This window comes from Haemaphysalis longicornis, unplaced genomic scaffold, assembly GCF_048455015.1.
Source record: "Haemaphysalis longicornis isolate Haplotype H1 unplaced genomic scaffold, Haemaphysalis longicornis Haplotype H1 scaffold_9, whole genome shotgun sequence".
Classification (NCBI taxonomy): Eukaryota; Metazoa; Arthropoda; class Arachnida; order Ixodida; family Ixodidae; genus Haemaphysalis; species Haemaphysalis longicornis.
In genome coordinates, this window is record NW_027526460.1 from 127,767,530 (window position 1) to 127,786,459 (window position 18,930).

At 47.4% G+C, this 18,930-nt stretch overlaps 1 protein-coding gene across 5 annotated transcripts in view; it reads left to right on the forward strand.

Moving 5' to 3' along the window:
- The window catches only part of LOC144151574 (stimulator of interferon genes protein homolog), a 41,969-nt gene extending 24,411 nt beyond the window's left edge, over positions 1-17,558 (forward strand). For all 5 annotated transcript variants that reach the window (XM_077682680.1, XM_077682679.1, XM_077682678.1 and 2 more), the window contains 2 exons: positions 7,110-7,287; positions 16,931-17,558. In XM_077682680.1, coding sequence (XP_077538806.1) covers positions 7,110-7,287; positions 16,931-17,010 — 258 coding nt within the window. In that variant the 3' untranslated portion in view covers positions 17,011-17,558. The remainder of the gene's footprint in view (positions 1-7,109; positions 7,288-16,930) is intronic.
- The last annotated feature ends 1,372 nt before the right edge of the window (positions 17,559-18,930 follow it).

Consider the following 18,930-nt stretch of genomic DNA (forward strand, 5'->3'; position numbering starts at 1 on the left):
CTATCTTTTTACTGCTCTATATGCGAAGTTGCTTGTGGCGGTTTAGGAAAAACTGATCCCAGGTTGTAACCGAAAAAGTGAAGCCATACTGCGAATCACCGCATTTGCAGTTTTTGCTAATATTTAAGGAATTCTATATTTTCTCTGTTATCGTTACAAAGACAAACGTTTAACATGTAAGTTTCCACACACATTATCTTAATTCTAATTATTCGTTTCGGAGAATTGGGTTTTTCAAAACAATAATGGCTATCTGATCTCGATCTGCACTGTACAGGTCTTGTTTTTGAATAAGTTATAGAAGTTTAGAAAGGCATAGAAATGCTAAATTTAATGTCGTTGCTCACAAGCTGCAAGAGCGTTAATATTACGGACCACAATGATGCAGACGAAATTTAAGCGCTCGTTTTATGTTGGAGGCTTTTGTTTGGTGAAGTGGTGAGCTGAAATTTTGTTGCATACTTGACCTTAAAAAACGATGTCCAAAAAAATCTTTATTCTAACACCATTCTGTTGCTGGCAACGATACTCTTTCCTGGAGTGTGAAGACAAGAAGTGGAGGTTGGGTTACTTGGGTATCAACACAGCAAGTATGTCCACTTCATGATTTCTAAATGGTTTGTATGCATTCATTCATGATTGCGTGAATAAATGCAACCTAAAGTTACATTTAGTGTTGCTGCTGCACTTGCTGCAGCAGCGTTAATATTACGGACCACAGTAATGCACACCAAATTTAAGCTCTCCTTTTTTGTTGAAGCCATTTGTTTGGTGACGTGGTGAGTTGAAAATTTGTTGCAGACTTATCGTTAAAAATGAACTCCAAAATGACCTTTATTATAAAGAACATTCTGTTCATGGCAGCGAAAATTTTTTCGTGGGTGTTGAGACAAAAAGTAAAGGTTGGGTTACCCGGGTATCAACTCAGCAAGGCTGGAAACTTTCTTCACCGTTTCTCAACGGGTTGTGTGCATTAACACATGATTGTGTGAATAAATACAACCCTAAAGTTATAGTTAATGTCTTTGCCGCACTTGCTGCAACGGCGTTATTATTACGGACCAAAATAATGCACACCAATTTAGCCTTTCCTTTTTTGTTTGAAGGCCTTTGGCGACGTGGTGAGTTGAAATTTTGTTGCAAACATTTTCTTTAAAATGACCTCCAAAACGACCTTTATTATAAGCACCATTCTGTTGCTGGCAACGATAATTTTTCCTGGAGTGTTAAGACAAAAAGTGGAGGTTGGGTTACCTGGGTATCAACGCAGCCAAACTGGCAACTTTTTTCGCCGTTTCTCAATGGGTTGTATGCATTCATACATAATTGTGTGAATAAATGCTACCCTAAAGTTATATATTTAATGTCGTTGTTGCACGTGCTGTAATAGCGTTAATATTACGGACCACAGTAATGCACACCCAATGTAACCTTTCCTTTTTGTTGGAGACCTTTGTCAGGTGACGTGGTGACGTAAAATTTTGTTGCAGACTTAGCCCCCATTCACACAGGCGTTTTTCGCCCCGTCACGTCACCGTCACGTCCCCGTCTTCCGTCATGGGTGACGGTTTCAGGGGCGATTTCTCGCCGAAAACGATGCGATGGTGACGGGAAGCTTAGCTCTACGTTTCCGTTCCGTCAACGCGACGGGACCACACCCGTAGTAAACCGGCCAACCAGAAAACAAATTTTTAAGGCTAAATTTAGCGAAAAGTGAGCACACCTAAAAATCTAAGCTAGTTTCTTGACTTTTAAGATTAGGCAAGCTCAATTCTAGGCTAAACTGATCACTAGGCAGACGACCCTGTACTCTGACGAAGAGCTCCAGTACGAACGCTACTCCGTTTACGTCTCCGTCACGGTCGTTTGGCGTGACGGTGCCGTGACGGAGAAGGTGACGGCTGTGTGAATGAGGGCTTATGCTTTAAAATGACCTCCAAAATCATCTTATTTTGAAGTACCATTCTGTTGCTGGCAACGATCATTTTTTCCTGGAGTTTTATGAAAAGAAGTGGAGGTTGGGTTACTTAGGTATTACCCCAGCAGGGCTGGCAACTTTCTTTACCGTTTCTCAGTGCGTTGTGTGCATTCACAGATGATTGTGTTTTGTGCTTAGGTAGTACGTGTGCTGTGTTCATTGCATGTCGAAGAATAGTTGTGCTTTTTATAATACGTCGTTTGGAATGCCCATACCCGTCATTTGTTGCCTTTGTATCTGCAGAGACATTTACAGTACAGGCTTAAAATGAGTAATTACCCGATTCTAACGCGCACCTTTTTTCCGGAAAAATAGGCCGAAAAATCGCATGCGCGTTAGAATCGGATACAAAACCGAAACTGCCGAAACAGCGGAAATTTCGTCCCACCCATCGCCATCGCTATCTCAAGATGGCGCCAAAGCCTTTAGCCATAGAGATAATATACTGACTCTAGAGGGAAAGCGCGCCGCTGAGCCAATGCATTGTAACCGTACGACACACAGTGGCAGACATGATACAACGATTTGAAGGTTGCCAGATGAGTTTTTGCTTACTAAAAACGGCGAAAGCGATGGGTTGTAATCTGGCAACGGGCTACTGTGGCGTTTCCGCGTCCGGCTAGCGAAGCATGCCGGGATTAATTGTAACATGGCGGACCGCTGGCCAGGCGGATTTTGTATAGGCGGCGTCGACAGCATTGCGTAGTTTATCTCCTGTGGGTAGGTAACCGACGTGTTTTCGGTTTAGTGTGTGGCTTATATGTACTGAGGCTATTTCAGCAAGATGTGGCAACGCTCACGCAACTCTTGCGCGCAAGCTCGAATGCGACTGATCGCATGCGCGAGGACGTCAAGGAATCGGCTGATCCGTACTGGGGCGCACAGAAAAAATGCATCTCCGACATGATCTCCGTGCATTTTTGCGCTGTGCTGCTTTGTTTGCCATTCTGTGACATTTTGCGAGTCGCTCAATGCTTTTCAAACGAAGTGAAGTGAAGAACTGTGGCTTTGTAGCTGAATGTAAAACCTTTGTTGACACACACAAAAAAAGAAAAACGTTATCGCATGGGCCAACGCTGATATTGCCGGTGAGTCGCGGCGCTTTGAAGCACAGGAACGAAAGAGCGCGGTCGATCGCAGGCCAACGGAGTGGTAGAATGCATGCCAAGGAGAAACGAAAGAGCGCGGTCGATCGCAGGCCAACGGAGTGGTAGAATGCATGCCAAGGGAATATGCGAAATACAGTCAGCGGCGTGTCCCGTTTTCCTTTCCGTCTATATTCGTCAAGTTCTAGCTGCTTTCCACCACTTCAAAGGGAAAGCTTGCGGGACTGAATGTGCAGTAATTTGCCGTACAGAGCGCGCGAGGAGAAAACATTGACTTGTTGACTTATTGTGATTGATTAAAAAAGAAACCGCATTTCGTTACCTATTTTTTCGTTCTACCTTCACGAACGTTTTCGCGAAAGTTCGAAGCATGGAGAGCTTTAAGAAGTTGCATGAATAAAACAACTGGAACCGAATTATTATAAAAGTTCCTTTTATTTCTCTTCCAACGGGAACAATCGCTGGCTGCCACTCCGTAGCCTGTAGTGAACTTGCGGTCGTCAAGGTCAGATCGGAATCGCTGTTCCGGCGTCAGTTCAGGGTGTTTAACGTGAAGAAACGAATGACAGCCTCGCAAGCGCACGGGGAGGCACTTGCTCAGCGCATGCATCCGAGTTGTACCAGTTGTACGCGTTTTGCACGCACGCAGATCTAAGCTGGATACTGCACACGCACACACACTGCGCAAGTCAGGCGTAAGGGCCTCGCCACTTCCTAGCACACTTAAAGAAATCGAAACCAAAACTGAGCTACGCACTTACTTTTTGTTCGCAAATTAGAGCTTAATTACAGTAAACGTTTTTTGTAGAGCTAGTTTTAATTACTGAGGCAATTATTTGCAACTATTTTGCTTCAGTTCTTTGTTTTAGTTCAATAATTAACGAACAACTCTTTACAAAACTGAATACAATTGATCTGGCAACCATGGGAATTGTATCATGTCAGCGCCCACGATTCGTACGGTCTCGGAGCTCGCTTTACCACCCTGCCTTTAGCAACATGAAGGAAGACTTTCTCCATGTTTAGCCACAATTTTTTGAACGGAGGAAGTATAAGCGCCTATGGTTTTCTATCGGTGTTCACACAAATCGGCAAATCGTTCCACTTGCGCGCTTGATAACAGCCATGGCAGCAGCGGCTCTCACGCGTTCAAAACGAGCGGTCGGCTGAAGCGTGCGGCTCGGGAGAAGCTCGCGGGATGGGCGTGCGAGGCGTGGGCCACTATCCCGTCGACCATGGTTGAACGTTCGTTCAGAAGTGTGGCATCGCGAACGCTCTTGGCGGCACCGAGGACGAGATGTGGTCAGCGGAAAGCGGCGAGGAGTGAGATGAGGAGATTACTTCGGGAAATAAATGGTCCATTTCTCCCGCATTCGTTTGTCTGGGATATAAAGTTCCGTGCGCGTTACAATCGGAGGTGCAAGTTTTTCTGTTTTTTTTTTGCCAGGAAAATCGGGTGCGCGTTAGAATGGGGGGCGCGTTAGAATCGGGTAAGTACGGTAGCTAATCCTTACAAAGCTCCTATAGTATGTAGAAGGGATGTTCGCTTGATGTCCAGTGAATATTGGTTGCTTGAGTAGGAATGGGCCCAAGCATTAACAAGGCTTTCGCAAATGAACCTTTTCATGTTGTTTGCTAGTCTTGGATAATGGGTGGCAATTGAGCTAACAAATTCAACGCAGAAGCATACATTACGTACTAGAGGTGTGCACGGGCTCGGGTTACCCGAATGCCTAAGCCCGGCCCGGCCCGCGGGCCGAGCTCGGGCCACCTGACTTACTTTTCACCCGGGCCCGGGCCGGACTCGGGCCGAAATGTAAATGCTTCAGACGGGCCGGGCCGGGCCGTCCTGACAGCCCGGGCTGGCGCGGCACAGTGAAGCAATACTTAGGTTTTCTATGATGTCACAGAAACTACATGTTGCTGACGCGGTAAAAGCACGGATCAGGTGTCTTTTTACATTCCACGGGACTTATCGTTAGTGTCTGAGGCACATGTGGGCGTATGGCAAGCGGTAAGTGTAAAAGATTTGCAACTGTATGTCTTAGGATGAACTGAGCAACACATGTGGCTCAGCGACACACCGCCTAGGGAAGTACAACGAATGACCATTCAGTGTGACTAGTTTCCACCTCTAAGTTCGGGCGAAAAAAAAATTTCAAGATGGAACACTTCGAACTGCAAACACTGCTAGAGAAACCTGCGTCTCCACCTGTTTTCTGTAGCAGTGCCCTATTCGTAGTTGCGTTTCCTTCCCTGAGCCAACAAAAGTGAAGCTGTCAAAGACTGATGTAACAATTCAACTTTATTTTTGCCATTTGTTTCGGCGGGAAAACATCGGGGTGAGCGTAGCTGGTGGTTGGAGGTGGCCTGTGCCCTCGCGCGTCGTGGCCGGCAGACGAAGACGAAAGGAAACGCGCAACAGGGGAGTAGGGTGGTTTAAATGAGCCAACAGCCACCTAAACAGTAACAGTTAATATGATTGAAACTTTATAGATAAGCGATTTGAGTTGGTATAGAACGTAGTAAAGCGGCACCCATAAAATGTGCATGAACGCACGTGTGTACTTTGCGTCTCGATAAAAAGAAGGGACCGAGTCCGACAGCCCTATATACTCTCGAGAAAAGGAAACGTATACGGACGAAACAACAAAACAATACACACCCTGTTTAAACAAACACGAACCGGCTGGTCCCCTGGCATACAGGTTCAATTTCTTGATAGCAATCGCAAGAATCAGGTTCCCCGGGTGCCATTCTATTTTTAATTCCTTTTTAAATTCATTTATGGCACATTATGAAATTCTACACGAAATGCCGGGTGGTTTTGTTCCCTTGAGGTCAGTTCCAGCTCCTTTATTTACTTTTCAGTGGTTTGGGCCATTTCGGTTTTGGCTACTTTTGTTGAATATTTTTCAATATTACCATGAATTTATCCGTAGTTGGGGGGTTTTTGGTTCATCTTTTTTTAAGGGTTGGGCGGTTCTGTCACCTTTATGTCGGTTTCAATTGTTCCGTATGTAGCTGAGCGAAGGCCAGCTGCGGTAGGGATATGTACATGATTTTTATGTTTAATTGGGGTTGTTTTGCCCGTTTATTGTTGGTTTTGCCTGTTATCATTTCCCTTACGATGCATTTTAACGCGTTTAGGTAGTTTTCGCTTTCAAACGTCCCCAATCAGGCGCGGGCCCATATGGTATTTGGGTTGAAAACACGCAGCCGGGCCGGGCCGGGCGGGGCCCGGGCCGGCCCGTCGGCCTTCCTTGTCGGGTCGGGCCAGGCCTATTGCGATAAGCACCGGGCCCGGGCTGGGCTCGGGCCCCAATTTTCGGCCCGTGCAGAGCTCTATTACGTACATCGGGCTTATTAGGTTTTTATAACACTTTGTTTGCTATTTACTAGCAGCTGTTTGAGTTGTAGAGCTGTTTTAGGAGGTTAGAATAAAGTTTACTTCAAGAATGGTTGCTACACATTCTTTTATTGCACTGCTTTGCTTTCCATACAGCGACTGCATATACTTCAGCCATGCTAAAATATTTCAAGTTCATCCGTTGTGTGGTTGTTGAAATTTACCTGCGTGCCGAATGTTGGAAGTTGTTCTACCTTGTGTAGCAGGCTATACCACTAGAAACAGTTGGGTAATTCGTTCCGTTAAACACTGTGCCACGTCACTCAACTCTTTGTTTTGCATAAAAAGGAAAACGTCAGTGTTCTTGAAAGCACGCAGATAAGCGCCGAACGGTAATACGTAAGCGTGGAAACGTTCCACCTTTTCCCTCCCGCGAGCGTTGCCTTTTGGCCAGCTACTGAATTGGCATGAAATGCTGTTCACCCTAAGGATTGGATTGGCACTTGTAGCTTGTGAGTTATCGCCGGCACGTTGAAATGGGGCATTCTGCGCCGTTTCATATCAATTATTTTTTCACGGAGTGTATGTACAACGAGTTTTATCTGCAGTACAATAAACTGTAACGAGTGAGTGGTGTCGACATTTTGTTCAGTTTCTTTTTCTTCTGTCTGTGCAGTACTACGTCGTGGCTGAGGGCGCGAACCCCCTTCTGACGCTGAACGACATGCGCGAGTGCGGGGAGCTGACAGCCGAGCAGCTGCAAGAGCAGATGATCAACTTCTTTGACAAGATGCACGAGCTGGTCCACGCCAACGCAGCCTGCCGGTCAAGCATTCTGTTGGTCCCGTACCGAGGTGTGACCACCTTTCTGCAAGGAGGAACTCTGTATGGCTGGCTGTCATGGTTCCACATCATCGGCAGTACACGATTTGTTTGTAGCAGAGGTACTACAAGACTGAGAGATAGTGCGGTTGTTTGCGTATACACTTTTAGGGCAGTTATGCAGAGGCGTATATGTGTTTATACACAGGTTTGCTCGGCCCATGTACGCACTTTTTGGTTTTGTTGTATCCCTCATCCTCTAAGTCATGTAGTCTTTAAAATGTGTGGGATGACTTTTCCTTGCTTGTGAGAGTGCTGGTGACCGGGCAATGGACACATGATGGGGCTGCTAATAATTGAAGTATAATCCGGTCGTTGTTACAGTTCCTGAGAATAAGTTCACACCACCTTACGCTTCTGAGAAACTGTGAAGTCCTCTTGCAGGTAAATTAGCTGGTACAGTACCGTTCTTAGTGAAGTGTTTCGTTAGGCATCTAACTTAAAGGTCAGCTACGTAGCTGGTCTGTGTGATGTCGATAGTGACGACCATTCGTTGTCTCTCAGCTGCACAAAACGGGGCACACAATAGCTTCCATAATTCTCTGGTACAGGTACAGTGATTCATAAATGAAACGAGAACACAAAGATGTCAACCAGAACACACAAATAGCACGATTTCTTTCCCCGCAAGGGAAAATGAAGCTTGGATTAATTACAGAAACAAAGTACGGGAATGTCGCTTTCGAAATATATCAAAAGCGCCTTTGTTATTCGGCCTACACGAGCAGTATTTTTTAATTTTGCGGGTTCTGATTATAATGTTTGTGCTCACGTTTCATTTGTCCATGACTGTACATGACGATCGGCGCGTAATTACAGCAGAGGACTTACCCGCCGCGGTGGCTCAGTGGCTAAGGCGTTGCGCTGCTGAGCACGAGGACGCGGATTCGATTCCCGGCCGCGGCGGCAGTTTTTCTGATGTAGGCGAAAAGCAAAAACGCCTGTGTATTGAGATTTCGGCGCCCGTTAAAGATCCACAGGTGGTCAAAATTAATCCGGAGCCCTCCACGACGGCGCGCCTCATTTTCTGCGTTGCATCGGCGCGCTAAACCCTACAATAAATCAACAGTAAAGGACTTTGCATTCATGAGCCTTCGTTCCATTCTTTATTCATTCTTTCAGCGTTATTCAGCGCTCCATTCTTTATTTTTTTGCCACACGTGTTATCTGATTTGATAGCGACAGTGTTTAGAACTAACGCCACCAGCCTAGAATAATCTTTGATCTACAGTTGTCTGGATGTAATTCGACGGTTCGAGAAACACTCGCGCTAACAGGTAAATTTCCGCAAAGTAGACGCCGCGCTATTCGATTTGCCGACACTCGCCTGCGCAAGTCACTTTGTTGACTGCTCCTTCGCCGCCTGTGTATTCTTTGAGTTGTTAGGGGAGCACAAGTTCGCTCCAATAAACCTGTTTTTCTTTCAAGACAGGTGCGTCGTCTTCGACTGCGTGAGAATGTCACCATCAGCTTTCCTTTGGAATTTCTTTTATGTTTTCTAACCAGCGCTTGGCCACGCCGGGTTATCTTATCCTGTGTTTCAAGCACAGTGCTAGTTGACTGTACATGCGGTATGCCGCTTGGCAAACTTTTGTCACTTAAAATGCCCTGAAAGGCGTTTTGAGCACACTAAATTGACTAGCGCAATCGTTAGATTGGGTCGTGAACATCATCTGTGCCAAGTATTACTCTTTTACGCGCAGCGGAAAGCTCACACTTTTGTTGCAAAGTTTGTCGCTTTTTTCTCACCCTTCCCTTCGTGTTTTTGGACGCCGCCATCTTCACATGTCTACGTCATCAATTCCCAGATGTTCGTCATGAGCTAGACATCCTGCTATTGGGCGGCTTTTTCACGCACTTCCGGCAAAGAGATGAGTCGTCTGCTCAGCGTCGGCTCGCCGGCTGATCGGCCAGCAGAGGCCGGAGTGCTTGGACATTTTACGACAAACGAAACAAGTGTAAACAAACGCTTAACCGTTTGTATTGAATGCAACACGGCCATAACACGACATGCATATTCTCTTACCTGAGTACGTTCCATAAAGAAAGCCCCCGCACGGGGCACCTTGAGTAATCTTGGTGACGGTGAGTGGCGACACCGCGTACCCCGAGCCCCCCATACTTAAGTTGTTACCTACCGTGACTAGAAGTTGAAAGGTGAAGGGTTAGAAGCCGTGAACGGTGGCCGTCGGAGCCTTGGTCAAGCTCCGGCCGATGGGCTCCCTGCCTGTCTACCAGGCAGGGAGCTCCGGGACCTCTTTGACTACCAGGGTAAGGTCAAAGAAGAAATTACCCCAGTCTCCCTGCTTTTATAGTATAGTATGCCCTATGGTACTTACAAACCCCCCCCCCCCCCCAAACGTGATCGGTCCCTGAAAAGGGGCCGCACCGAAGTATCTTTTCCTTCATTGCCATCTTTGACATTTCCTGAACCGGATAATTTCTCTCGATTTCTTGTGATGGAATCGCTCAATCCAACCCACCCTCTAGCATCTCAGTCAGTCTTCTTGATTGCAAAATATCTTGAAGCCATAGTAGGAAAATCATATAAGTGCAAAAAACAAAGGTCTGGTGAACTACTAATCGAGGTAATTGACAAGCAGCAGTCCACGAAGCTTCTAGCTCAGACTAGACTGGCTGATCTAGACATCAGGGTCACACCCCATCGGAGCCTCAACAGCTCGCAGGGTGTGATATCCGAGACAGATCTCTTGAATGAAACGGATGCGGATCTCCTTGCCGGCTTGAAGGATCAGGGCGTCACTGCCGTGAGACGCATCACTATCCGCAGAGACGACAAGGAGATTCCCACCAAGCACATTATCCTCACTTTTGACCGCGCAGTTCTTCCACAACACATACATGCAGGTTTTATCCGTTGCTCCATCCGTCCGTACATCCCGAATCCGCGGCGCTGTTTTAAGTGCCAGCGGTTCGGGCATGGTACAAACTCTTGCCGTGGCCGAACGACGTGTGCAAAATGCGCGGCGCACGATCATCCGACTGACAACTGTCCATCCGACACCCTCTCTTGTGTTAACTGCGGGGGGGCGCATGCAGCCTACTCCCGCAAGTGCGAAAAATTTCAAACCGAAAAAAAGATAATCAACATCAAGGTAACTGAGAACATCACCTTCCCAGAGGCGCGGAAGAGGTTCGCCTCTTTCCCCTTGGGGAGGTACGCCGACGGAGCTCGCCGGGGGGCGGAGCGACGTCTGGTTTCCACAGGGACCCAGTTCAGCGAGTCTGACCTGGTCCCGCCCCCGCCCCCCACTGGGCTGCCTCACGCAGCCCAACCCGGCACCACGCCGCTTGCTGAGGCAGCAGCGGTTGTGGTGCAAACCACTTCTGTTGGGACCGGTGCCGCTCCCGCCTCTGTCTCCCCGTCCTCCAGTACGTTGGAGGGTACCGAGGTGATGGACACCACGGGCACCGCACCGGCTCCCACCGTCACCGCACCGCCCGTGCCACCTCTGGCGCCCACGACGGTGGCGGCGGTGGCGGCTCAAACGAAGGGCTCCCGAAGTGGGGCCAAGTCCGGGGGACCCGGTTCGACGGGCACCCCTCGGACATCCGACGACGATATGGACGTCGCGCCGTTCCTGCCTGCAACGCAGCGCAAGGAGCGGCCTCCGACGGTCAAGCCAGTAGAAAGGCCTAAAAAGCCTAATCCACGAGTAACAGCCCCGAAAGACGACACATGAACACACACACAGACACTCCAGTCATTCTTAAACGTAAATAATGGGAACAGAAAACATCATCCAATGGAACTGCAGAGACCTCCTTAAAAATCTTGACGATGTGTATGAGATTCTGCATGCCAGTCAGCCAAGTATCATGTGTCTTCAGGAAACCCACCTCAATTCTAAACAAACAAATTTCTTAAATAGGTACATGGTATTCAGAAAGGACAGGGTTGGCTGCACCCACTCTTCAGGAGGTGTGGCCATTATCGCCCGGAAATCATTAGCATGCCACCCTCTCTCTTTAAACACTGTCCTCGAGGCTGTAGCGATCCGTACAATAATATTTAATAGGTTGATAACGGTATGCTCCATTTACATCTCTCCTGATTTTGCACTTCTGAGCTCTGATTTCGAGGCACTGGTTGACCAGCTGCCCGAACCATACATACTAACAGGCGACCTTAATGCGCACAACTCTCTTTGGGGCTCCTCCAGAACGGATGCCCGAGGTCGCCTGATAGAGAAGTTTCTTACATCCTCCGGAGCATGCCTTTTCAACAAAAAACAGCCTACATACCATAAGTTAGGACACAATACATACTCGCATCTTGACTTGGCGATTGGTTCCGCAGTTCTCTTTCCGTGTCTTGAGTGGGGTGTGGGCACAGACCCATATGGTAGTGACCATTTCTCCACTTCATTAACGTATGTGGGTATAGGCCCGAGCAGTCCATCTTCCCATCAAAAGTTTAATGAATCAAAAGCAAACTGGAGCACATTCACACAAATATCTCAACTACACCACACATCCATAAAACACCTACACGTGGAGGAAGCCGCCCAACTCGTCACGGCGCACATCCTCGACGCCGCCGAAAAGTCCATTCCCCAGGCCTCCAGTGGGTCCCGCACCCCAAGGAGGCCCTGGTGGAACGAGGACTGCAGGCGGGCGCGAGAGGCCCAGAACAAGGCGTGGGGTGTCCTTCGCCGGTACCCCACGTCAGATAACCTCATTTCTTTTAAACGGGCAAAGGCTTTTGGGAAGCGAGTGCGTCGCGAGGCGAAAAGGGAGAGTTGGCGCACCTTCCTCACTTCCATCAACTCATACACTGATACACACAAAGTCTGGACACATATACGCAAGCTGAAAGGACAACAAAAAAACAGCCTGCCCCTGGTTAGCACAACAGGGGACACACTCGAAGACCAGGCCAACACACTTGCAGAACACTTCGAACATGTGTCCAGCTCATCACACTACACAAACACTTTCATGAAGCACAAAACGTCTGCGGAAAAGAAGTCCCAGTGTGATAGCAAGAAGTCGCACACTTCTTACAATTCTCCTTTTTCAATTCATGAGCTGAAGGTTGCTCTGAGCACATGTAAGCCTTCAGCTCCAGGTGCAGACAAAATCACATACACCATGATACAACACCTACACCCAGACACTCTTGAAACACTCCTACATCTATACAACAACATATGGCTTTCGGGGCACATTCCTCGTTCTTGGAGGGAGGCCATAGTAGTGGCTTTCCTGAAGGAAGGAAAGGACCCTTCCTCTCCTGCTAGCTATCGGCCCATCGCCCTTACAAGCTGCCTTTGCAAGCTATTCGAGAAGATGATCAACAGGAGACTCGTGTACTTCCTTGAGTACAATGGTCTTCTCGAGGGCTGCCAGGCAGGCTTCAGGGCGGAGCGATCTACAAATGACCAACTTGTCGCCCTTGAATCATACATAAAGGACGCTTTCATTCACAAACAGTTTTGCACAACGGTATTTTTTGACCTTGAGAAGGCCTATGACACCGCTTGGCGTTACGGGATCCTAAGTGACCTAAAGTCTTTCGGTGTTTCGGGCCATATGCTCAACACCCTTGCTAGTTATTTGTCCGAAAGAACGTTTCGCGTGAGAGTAGGTAGCGCACTCTCAAGAGTTCATGTGCAAGAAAACGGCGTTCCGCAAGGTGGAGTGCTAAGCTGCACTCTGTTCATAGTTAAAATGAACTCCCTTGGGAAGGCATTGCCACCTACAATTTCTTATTCAATGTATGTAGACGACATCCAGCTATCTTTTAAATCGTGTAATATGTCCATCTGTGAGCGTCAAGTCCAGCTCGGTGTCAAAAAACTTGCCAGCTGGGCAGACAAGAACGGTTTTAAAGTTAACCCAGAAAAAAGCACCTGTGTTGTCTTTTCCAGGAGGCGTGGGATCCATCTGGACCCAGACATTATCCTTAATGGCGTATCGATTCCTGTGAGGAAGGAACACAAGTTTTTAGGTGTGGTGCTGGATGAAAGGCTTACGTTCATCCCTCACATTAAACAATTGAAACATAAATGTCTAAAGGCTCTCAACATTCTTAAAATCTTGTCCCACCAGTCATATGGAACGGATAAGCAACTCCTGTTACGTATTTTCACAAGTCTAGTGGGGTCTAGATTGGAATATGGGAGTGTTGTGTATGGGTCAGCCACTAAAACAGCACTTAAAATGCTCGACCCAGTGCTTCACTTGGGGCTTCGCCTCTCTTGTGGCGCATTCCGTACGAGCCCTGTACAGAGTCTTTACGCAGAGTGTGACAAATGGTGCTTATCACACCAGCGAACCTATGTTGACTTGTTATATGCCTCTAAAATTTCATCAATGGACAACCATCCTTTTAAACCGGTTTTTAATGATACATCCACATCAAAGCTCTTTTTAAATCGCCCGTCCATTCCTCTTCCCTTCTCGCTCAGAGTAAGGGACGAGGTCACTATTCATGAGGTCTCCTTTGTAGACACATTCAAGTCATCTATCACTTATCTTGTAGCACCATGGCATCTTCGTCCTGTTGCATGTGACTTGTCTTTCTTAAAATACAATAAGAACAGGACACCGAAAAGTGGGATTCTGCAGCATTTCATGTATGTGCAGGATAAATACAAGGCTGCAGAGTTTTTCAGCGATGCATCGAAAACATTCACTGCAGTGTCTTGTGCGGCGCATGGGCCGAATTTTGAAGCATATAGAACAATGAATGTAAAGACAATTATTTTTACGGCAGAAGCATATGGCATTTTTCTTGTTGTAAGTCACATAGTTGAACATCATATTCCTAAATCCATCATCTATACAGATTCGCTGAGTGTCGTCCATACATTGTCATCCGGAGAGTCCTCGAAAAACCATGTAGTTAACCTTGTCTTGAAATCAATTGTGCTGGCATATTCTTCAAACCTTGAGGTGACTGTGTGTTGGGTGCCAGGCCACTCTGGCCATCGGCGGAAATGAACTGGCGGATGAAATGGCCGCCAATGCTGCACTCCGAAACACAGTAGACATAACAACACTACCTTACACAGACCTCAAGCCACACATAAGACAACACTTGCGCAGAACATGGCAAACACACTGGAATGAACAGACAGACAACAAATCACATGTAATAAAGCCACACTTGGGACGGTACACATCTGACTCGCACAACAGACACACGGAAGTCGCCTTGGTTAGGCTGCGGATAGGGCACACCCATGCAACGCACTCGTATCTGCTGACGGGATCTCCTAGACCCCAGTGCGGCAGGTGCGGAGAGGCCCTATCCGTAGTGCACATACTAATCACATGCAAGGCACTTCACACAACACGACATAAACACTTCAGAGAACTCTACAGACAACATATTCCCCTACATCCATCGTTTTTCCTAGGTGACGATGCCATTGTTTCCGTCAAACGTGTGTTTGAGTATTTGTCAGAAGTCAAGTTTTTAAACCTCATTTCCTATCACGCATCATGAAATCTGGCCCTTTACACCAGCCATCCTCACTGTCTTTTATTGATTTTACTTTTGTTCTTGCTTACTGATTTCAGTGTCTAAGTTCTCACCTCTCATATTTAACCACTGTTTTGGCGCTCTTTGCCCTAGTTGGCCTTGCGCCATTAACATCCAACCATCATCATCATCATCATCCATAAAGAAAGCGTTGAAGCCCCGTGGCACTTCTTTCTTGCAATCGCAGAGAACGCCCTGAGCCGAATGCCTGGGTTTGAGGCATACATTTTATTCAACTTCCAAACAAACCAGAGATGCGTTTCGAACGAACACAACGTCACAACATGCGTTGCAAGTCCGAACCGCGATTGACAGACGATGGGTTGCCTCCTGCTGCCCCTCGTAAATTCGGCACTCACCTCGCGCGCGGTTTGCGGGGACGAACAGCAAGTCACTTAACTGTGGCGCACAAGCCGAGATGGCTTTTAGCCACGCACACTGCACATACCCCATGCGAGGTTGAGTCGTACGCCGCTCGAGAAAGATAATCTGGACCATGGGAAGCACTATCCACCCGCAGAAGCACAACGTCGCATTTCATCGCGAAACAAAGGCGTCCATAACACACACACCATCGCCTCCTGTAATGCCAAACGCATCTCTCACTTCCAAATGGGAGTGAGTAGTATGCCTGCAGTGCCCATATGCCGCGAGGTGGGGCCCCAAGCTGAACCGGGATCACGCAACCGTAACTGACTTCTAGAGCGGTTTGTGCCTTGTTGCCAGGGCAACCGATGTTTGATATTGTCAAAGAAATGGTGCTCGCTCCAGCGCTAGAAAGCTCAGAGCCGCGGCGGAGCATGTTTTTCCAACGTTGCCCCTCTCCACCACGCGTCGCCCCAAGCTGAACTGGCGTTTTGTGCACGGGTTCTGTATCGGTTTAAAATGTCTTTTTCACATGCCGCCGGCAGGAATTACCACCGCCACAAAATAAGACCCGGCACCAGCGGGGCCACATCTGATACGGCGCTTTTTGGATAAACAGTGCGCTGTGCATCCAAGGGAGCGAGCGCAGGATCCTCCCCGTGCGGCTGCGAGTTCGCCGCCGATAAAAAGTCGCGTGCCGCCGATAGCAAAGTTCTGCAGCAACGTACACCGCGAAAGGGCAAGGCCAGGCCGCCGCACACATGGGGCCAGATTTTTCGTTCGCTTTTCCAGCCTTGAGCGGAGTGCGGAATTCATGGTGTCAACAAAGCTTGCCCGTAGCAGACGGCTGTGTGAGCAGCGAAATAGCGGAAGTACGTCACCGCCGAGGAGCGCAGCATCATGGGAGGGAAGGCTCTCTCGCCGTCAACAGCGGAGAGTAAGTTGAAAGGAGGAGGAAACGCGGCGCGACGATAATGCGCGGTTTTTGATTTACGATTTCTCAGCTAATACTCATCGCTTCAACAAAATTCTTGCGGGAGGAGATTGCTAATACATTGCTTTATTTGGTTACATGTACATCCACGCATCGGCGGAAGGTATTTCAGGACCCCTTTAACTAGAGTGTTCTTGTTCGATTGACAATGTTCTAAATTCAATGCGATGCCTCTGGGAAGGAGAGTGTTACAAGTGGATACAGAGAAAAGCCACAGCAGTGGATTCACCGATACTCAAATGGGCACGTCACTTTGTTGACAGTTTCTTGGGCGTTTGTGTTTTCGTTTAGTTTATCGTGGAGCACAAGTTTGCTCTAATAGAAGTTAATTTCTGTATGAACCTTGCTTTTTCTTTACAGCGTGATAATATAAGTGACACCACGGTAATGTACACAACCACGGAAGCGGAGACCCAGAACAAATTGCTATTCGAGATACGCCATCCTGTAAACAAAATCACATGTAACTGGTATAAAGGTCAGGCTACTTGAAGTGCAGGAATTTTGTGAAAACCATGCCTTTTTCTGTTCAATACTGGGAGGGCACACGTCTCACCGCATATATTCCGCACGAGTGCAAACTGTGACCCGCGATCACTGAACAATTCTTTTTTATAGCAAATGTGTTCGTTAACCTTCCATCACTCTAGTAGTTAAAATAACATTGATGTTAGGAGTTTGAGAGTGTGTCTCTTTAGTTTTGTACAAAAGACTTCAATTTTTACCTTTCTTTGATTTTCAGATACGACGCAAGACGGGACTCCAATACCTGTTTCATCAGTTGTGAGGAATGCTATCAGGAAAGAACTTGGGTTGGCATAGCCATGCACGCCGCGTTTTACTGGGGTCCTGAGGCAAGGGGCATGGAAGAAGACAATGCAACACCCGCCAATAGTTGTGCGTGCTCACATTAAGGCGTATTCTGCACGACAACACTTGGCGCACAAGTCAAGGCTACGCAAGTGCAATGAATGCGCTAACACACTCACAGCAAAAAATTTAAAATATTGGGCTCCTGTTGAAGGTATGAACGCGGTTGGACACATCTGTTGGTGTCGCCAGCAACGATAGACCAATGTGGTATGCCAAATAGAAGTATATCCGGTCTACGAAAACTTGATTTGCATATTGCCCTTTCAGAACCCCTTGTTGCTCATAGAATGACGTTGCTCTTGAGAGGTTTTGACTATGCGACTCCTTCCCATTACAATATCAATGCAAATGGAACCCTTTACTAGTAACGTTAGCCGGCTTTTGAAATTTAAAGCGCACTGACGTCACTTTCTTTGTATACTGCACCACTGTATTATGCAATTTTGTTACATATTATATGTACGTATGTTGTATATGTGTATTGAAACACAGTGTATATGTGTATTGAAACACAGTTTATAGATGTATTTAATACATTCACAGGTATTGTGGTCGCTTCTCTTTCGCAACTCATGCAATCCTTACGTTCTCCCCTTTTTAAAGCAAAGCTTTAGTGTCCTCACTGATGCCGTTGTACGCAAATACGCTCTGCAGGAAAGCCAACTTTCTTTGATGATGATGATGATGATGATGAATGATCGTGGTTGAAGTGAAAGAAAAAGACGTCTCCCCTCGCCGGAATCGAAGCTAGGTCCCTCGCATTGTGAAGCCGGCGTCTATCCGATTACTCCATTTCTTTTTTTTTTCTTTATTACATGGGAGGATACGCTCAGACGTGGCAGTAAAGAAATACATAGTCAAGCAAACCAAAGAATAGACAGAAGTTATGAGAAGCACATATACATCTAAAGTGAGGGAAACACACACAAGTGTTCAAAAGAGGGAACCAGTCAGGTGGTTGGTCAAGGGAACTATACACGCTATCTAGAAATGCCACAGATTCTCGAAAATATGACTTAGTTGATCTTGGTGGCTCAGCATGCCTATCACATTAGCGGCATCACCACAGACTCCACAAACCAATCAACACAAACATGTCCTAAGGCGGCTGACCAGGATAGTCGAATGACAAAAATCGGATAGAGAAAAGCGTAATATCCATGTCTTTTCTGAGCGTTCGCTGTAAAATGTCCCAGAAAAAGACAGCATCTCTGCGATCTACAAAACAGCGATCAATTGGCTCTGGTCGAGAAGAGAGCCGGCAGCCTGTCGACCAAGCTATAAACAGACTTCGGTCTTTCACCCAAGTTTTAACAGGGAGCGTGTCAGCGTGAAAAATTAATGCGCATGCGGAGGAACCTGAGCTGGCCAGATATACCACCGTCAGGCCGACCTTTCTGTGTTTATTTCATTTCAATAAAATTCCTCCTTCCGTGTCAGCGTGTAATTTTAAGAAAATGTTTTAACACCTGGCGGAACACACATTTTACACACTCTATTCAGGACATCCTGGTACGGACACTAGAGGTACGGTACACGATAAAAAGATATGGAAAAATTACGCCCAGCTCCCCTCGCGGGAACCGTGGTGTGATGCGGCGATGAAGGGGGTTCCATTGGCGTCGCATCAAGCAATCGTCGGGTACGGCAAGAGAGCAAGCGCAAGCACAAGCGCGGACGACCGTCGACTGAGAGACCGGCCGGAGCGCGGCACTCCGCTTCTATGCGCAGCGCGCCCGAAGGAGAGGAGACCGCGGAGACATAGAGTACTGCAAATGCGCACAGTTCGCAGCCGCGCGCAGCGCGACCGCAGATGTTGCATTGCATTGCATCATATGCAATGCAATGCATCATATGCAATGCATATGA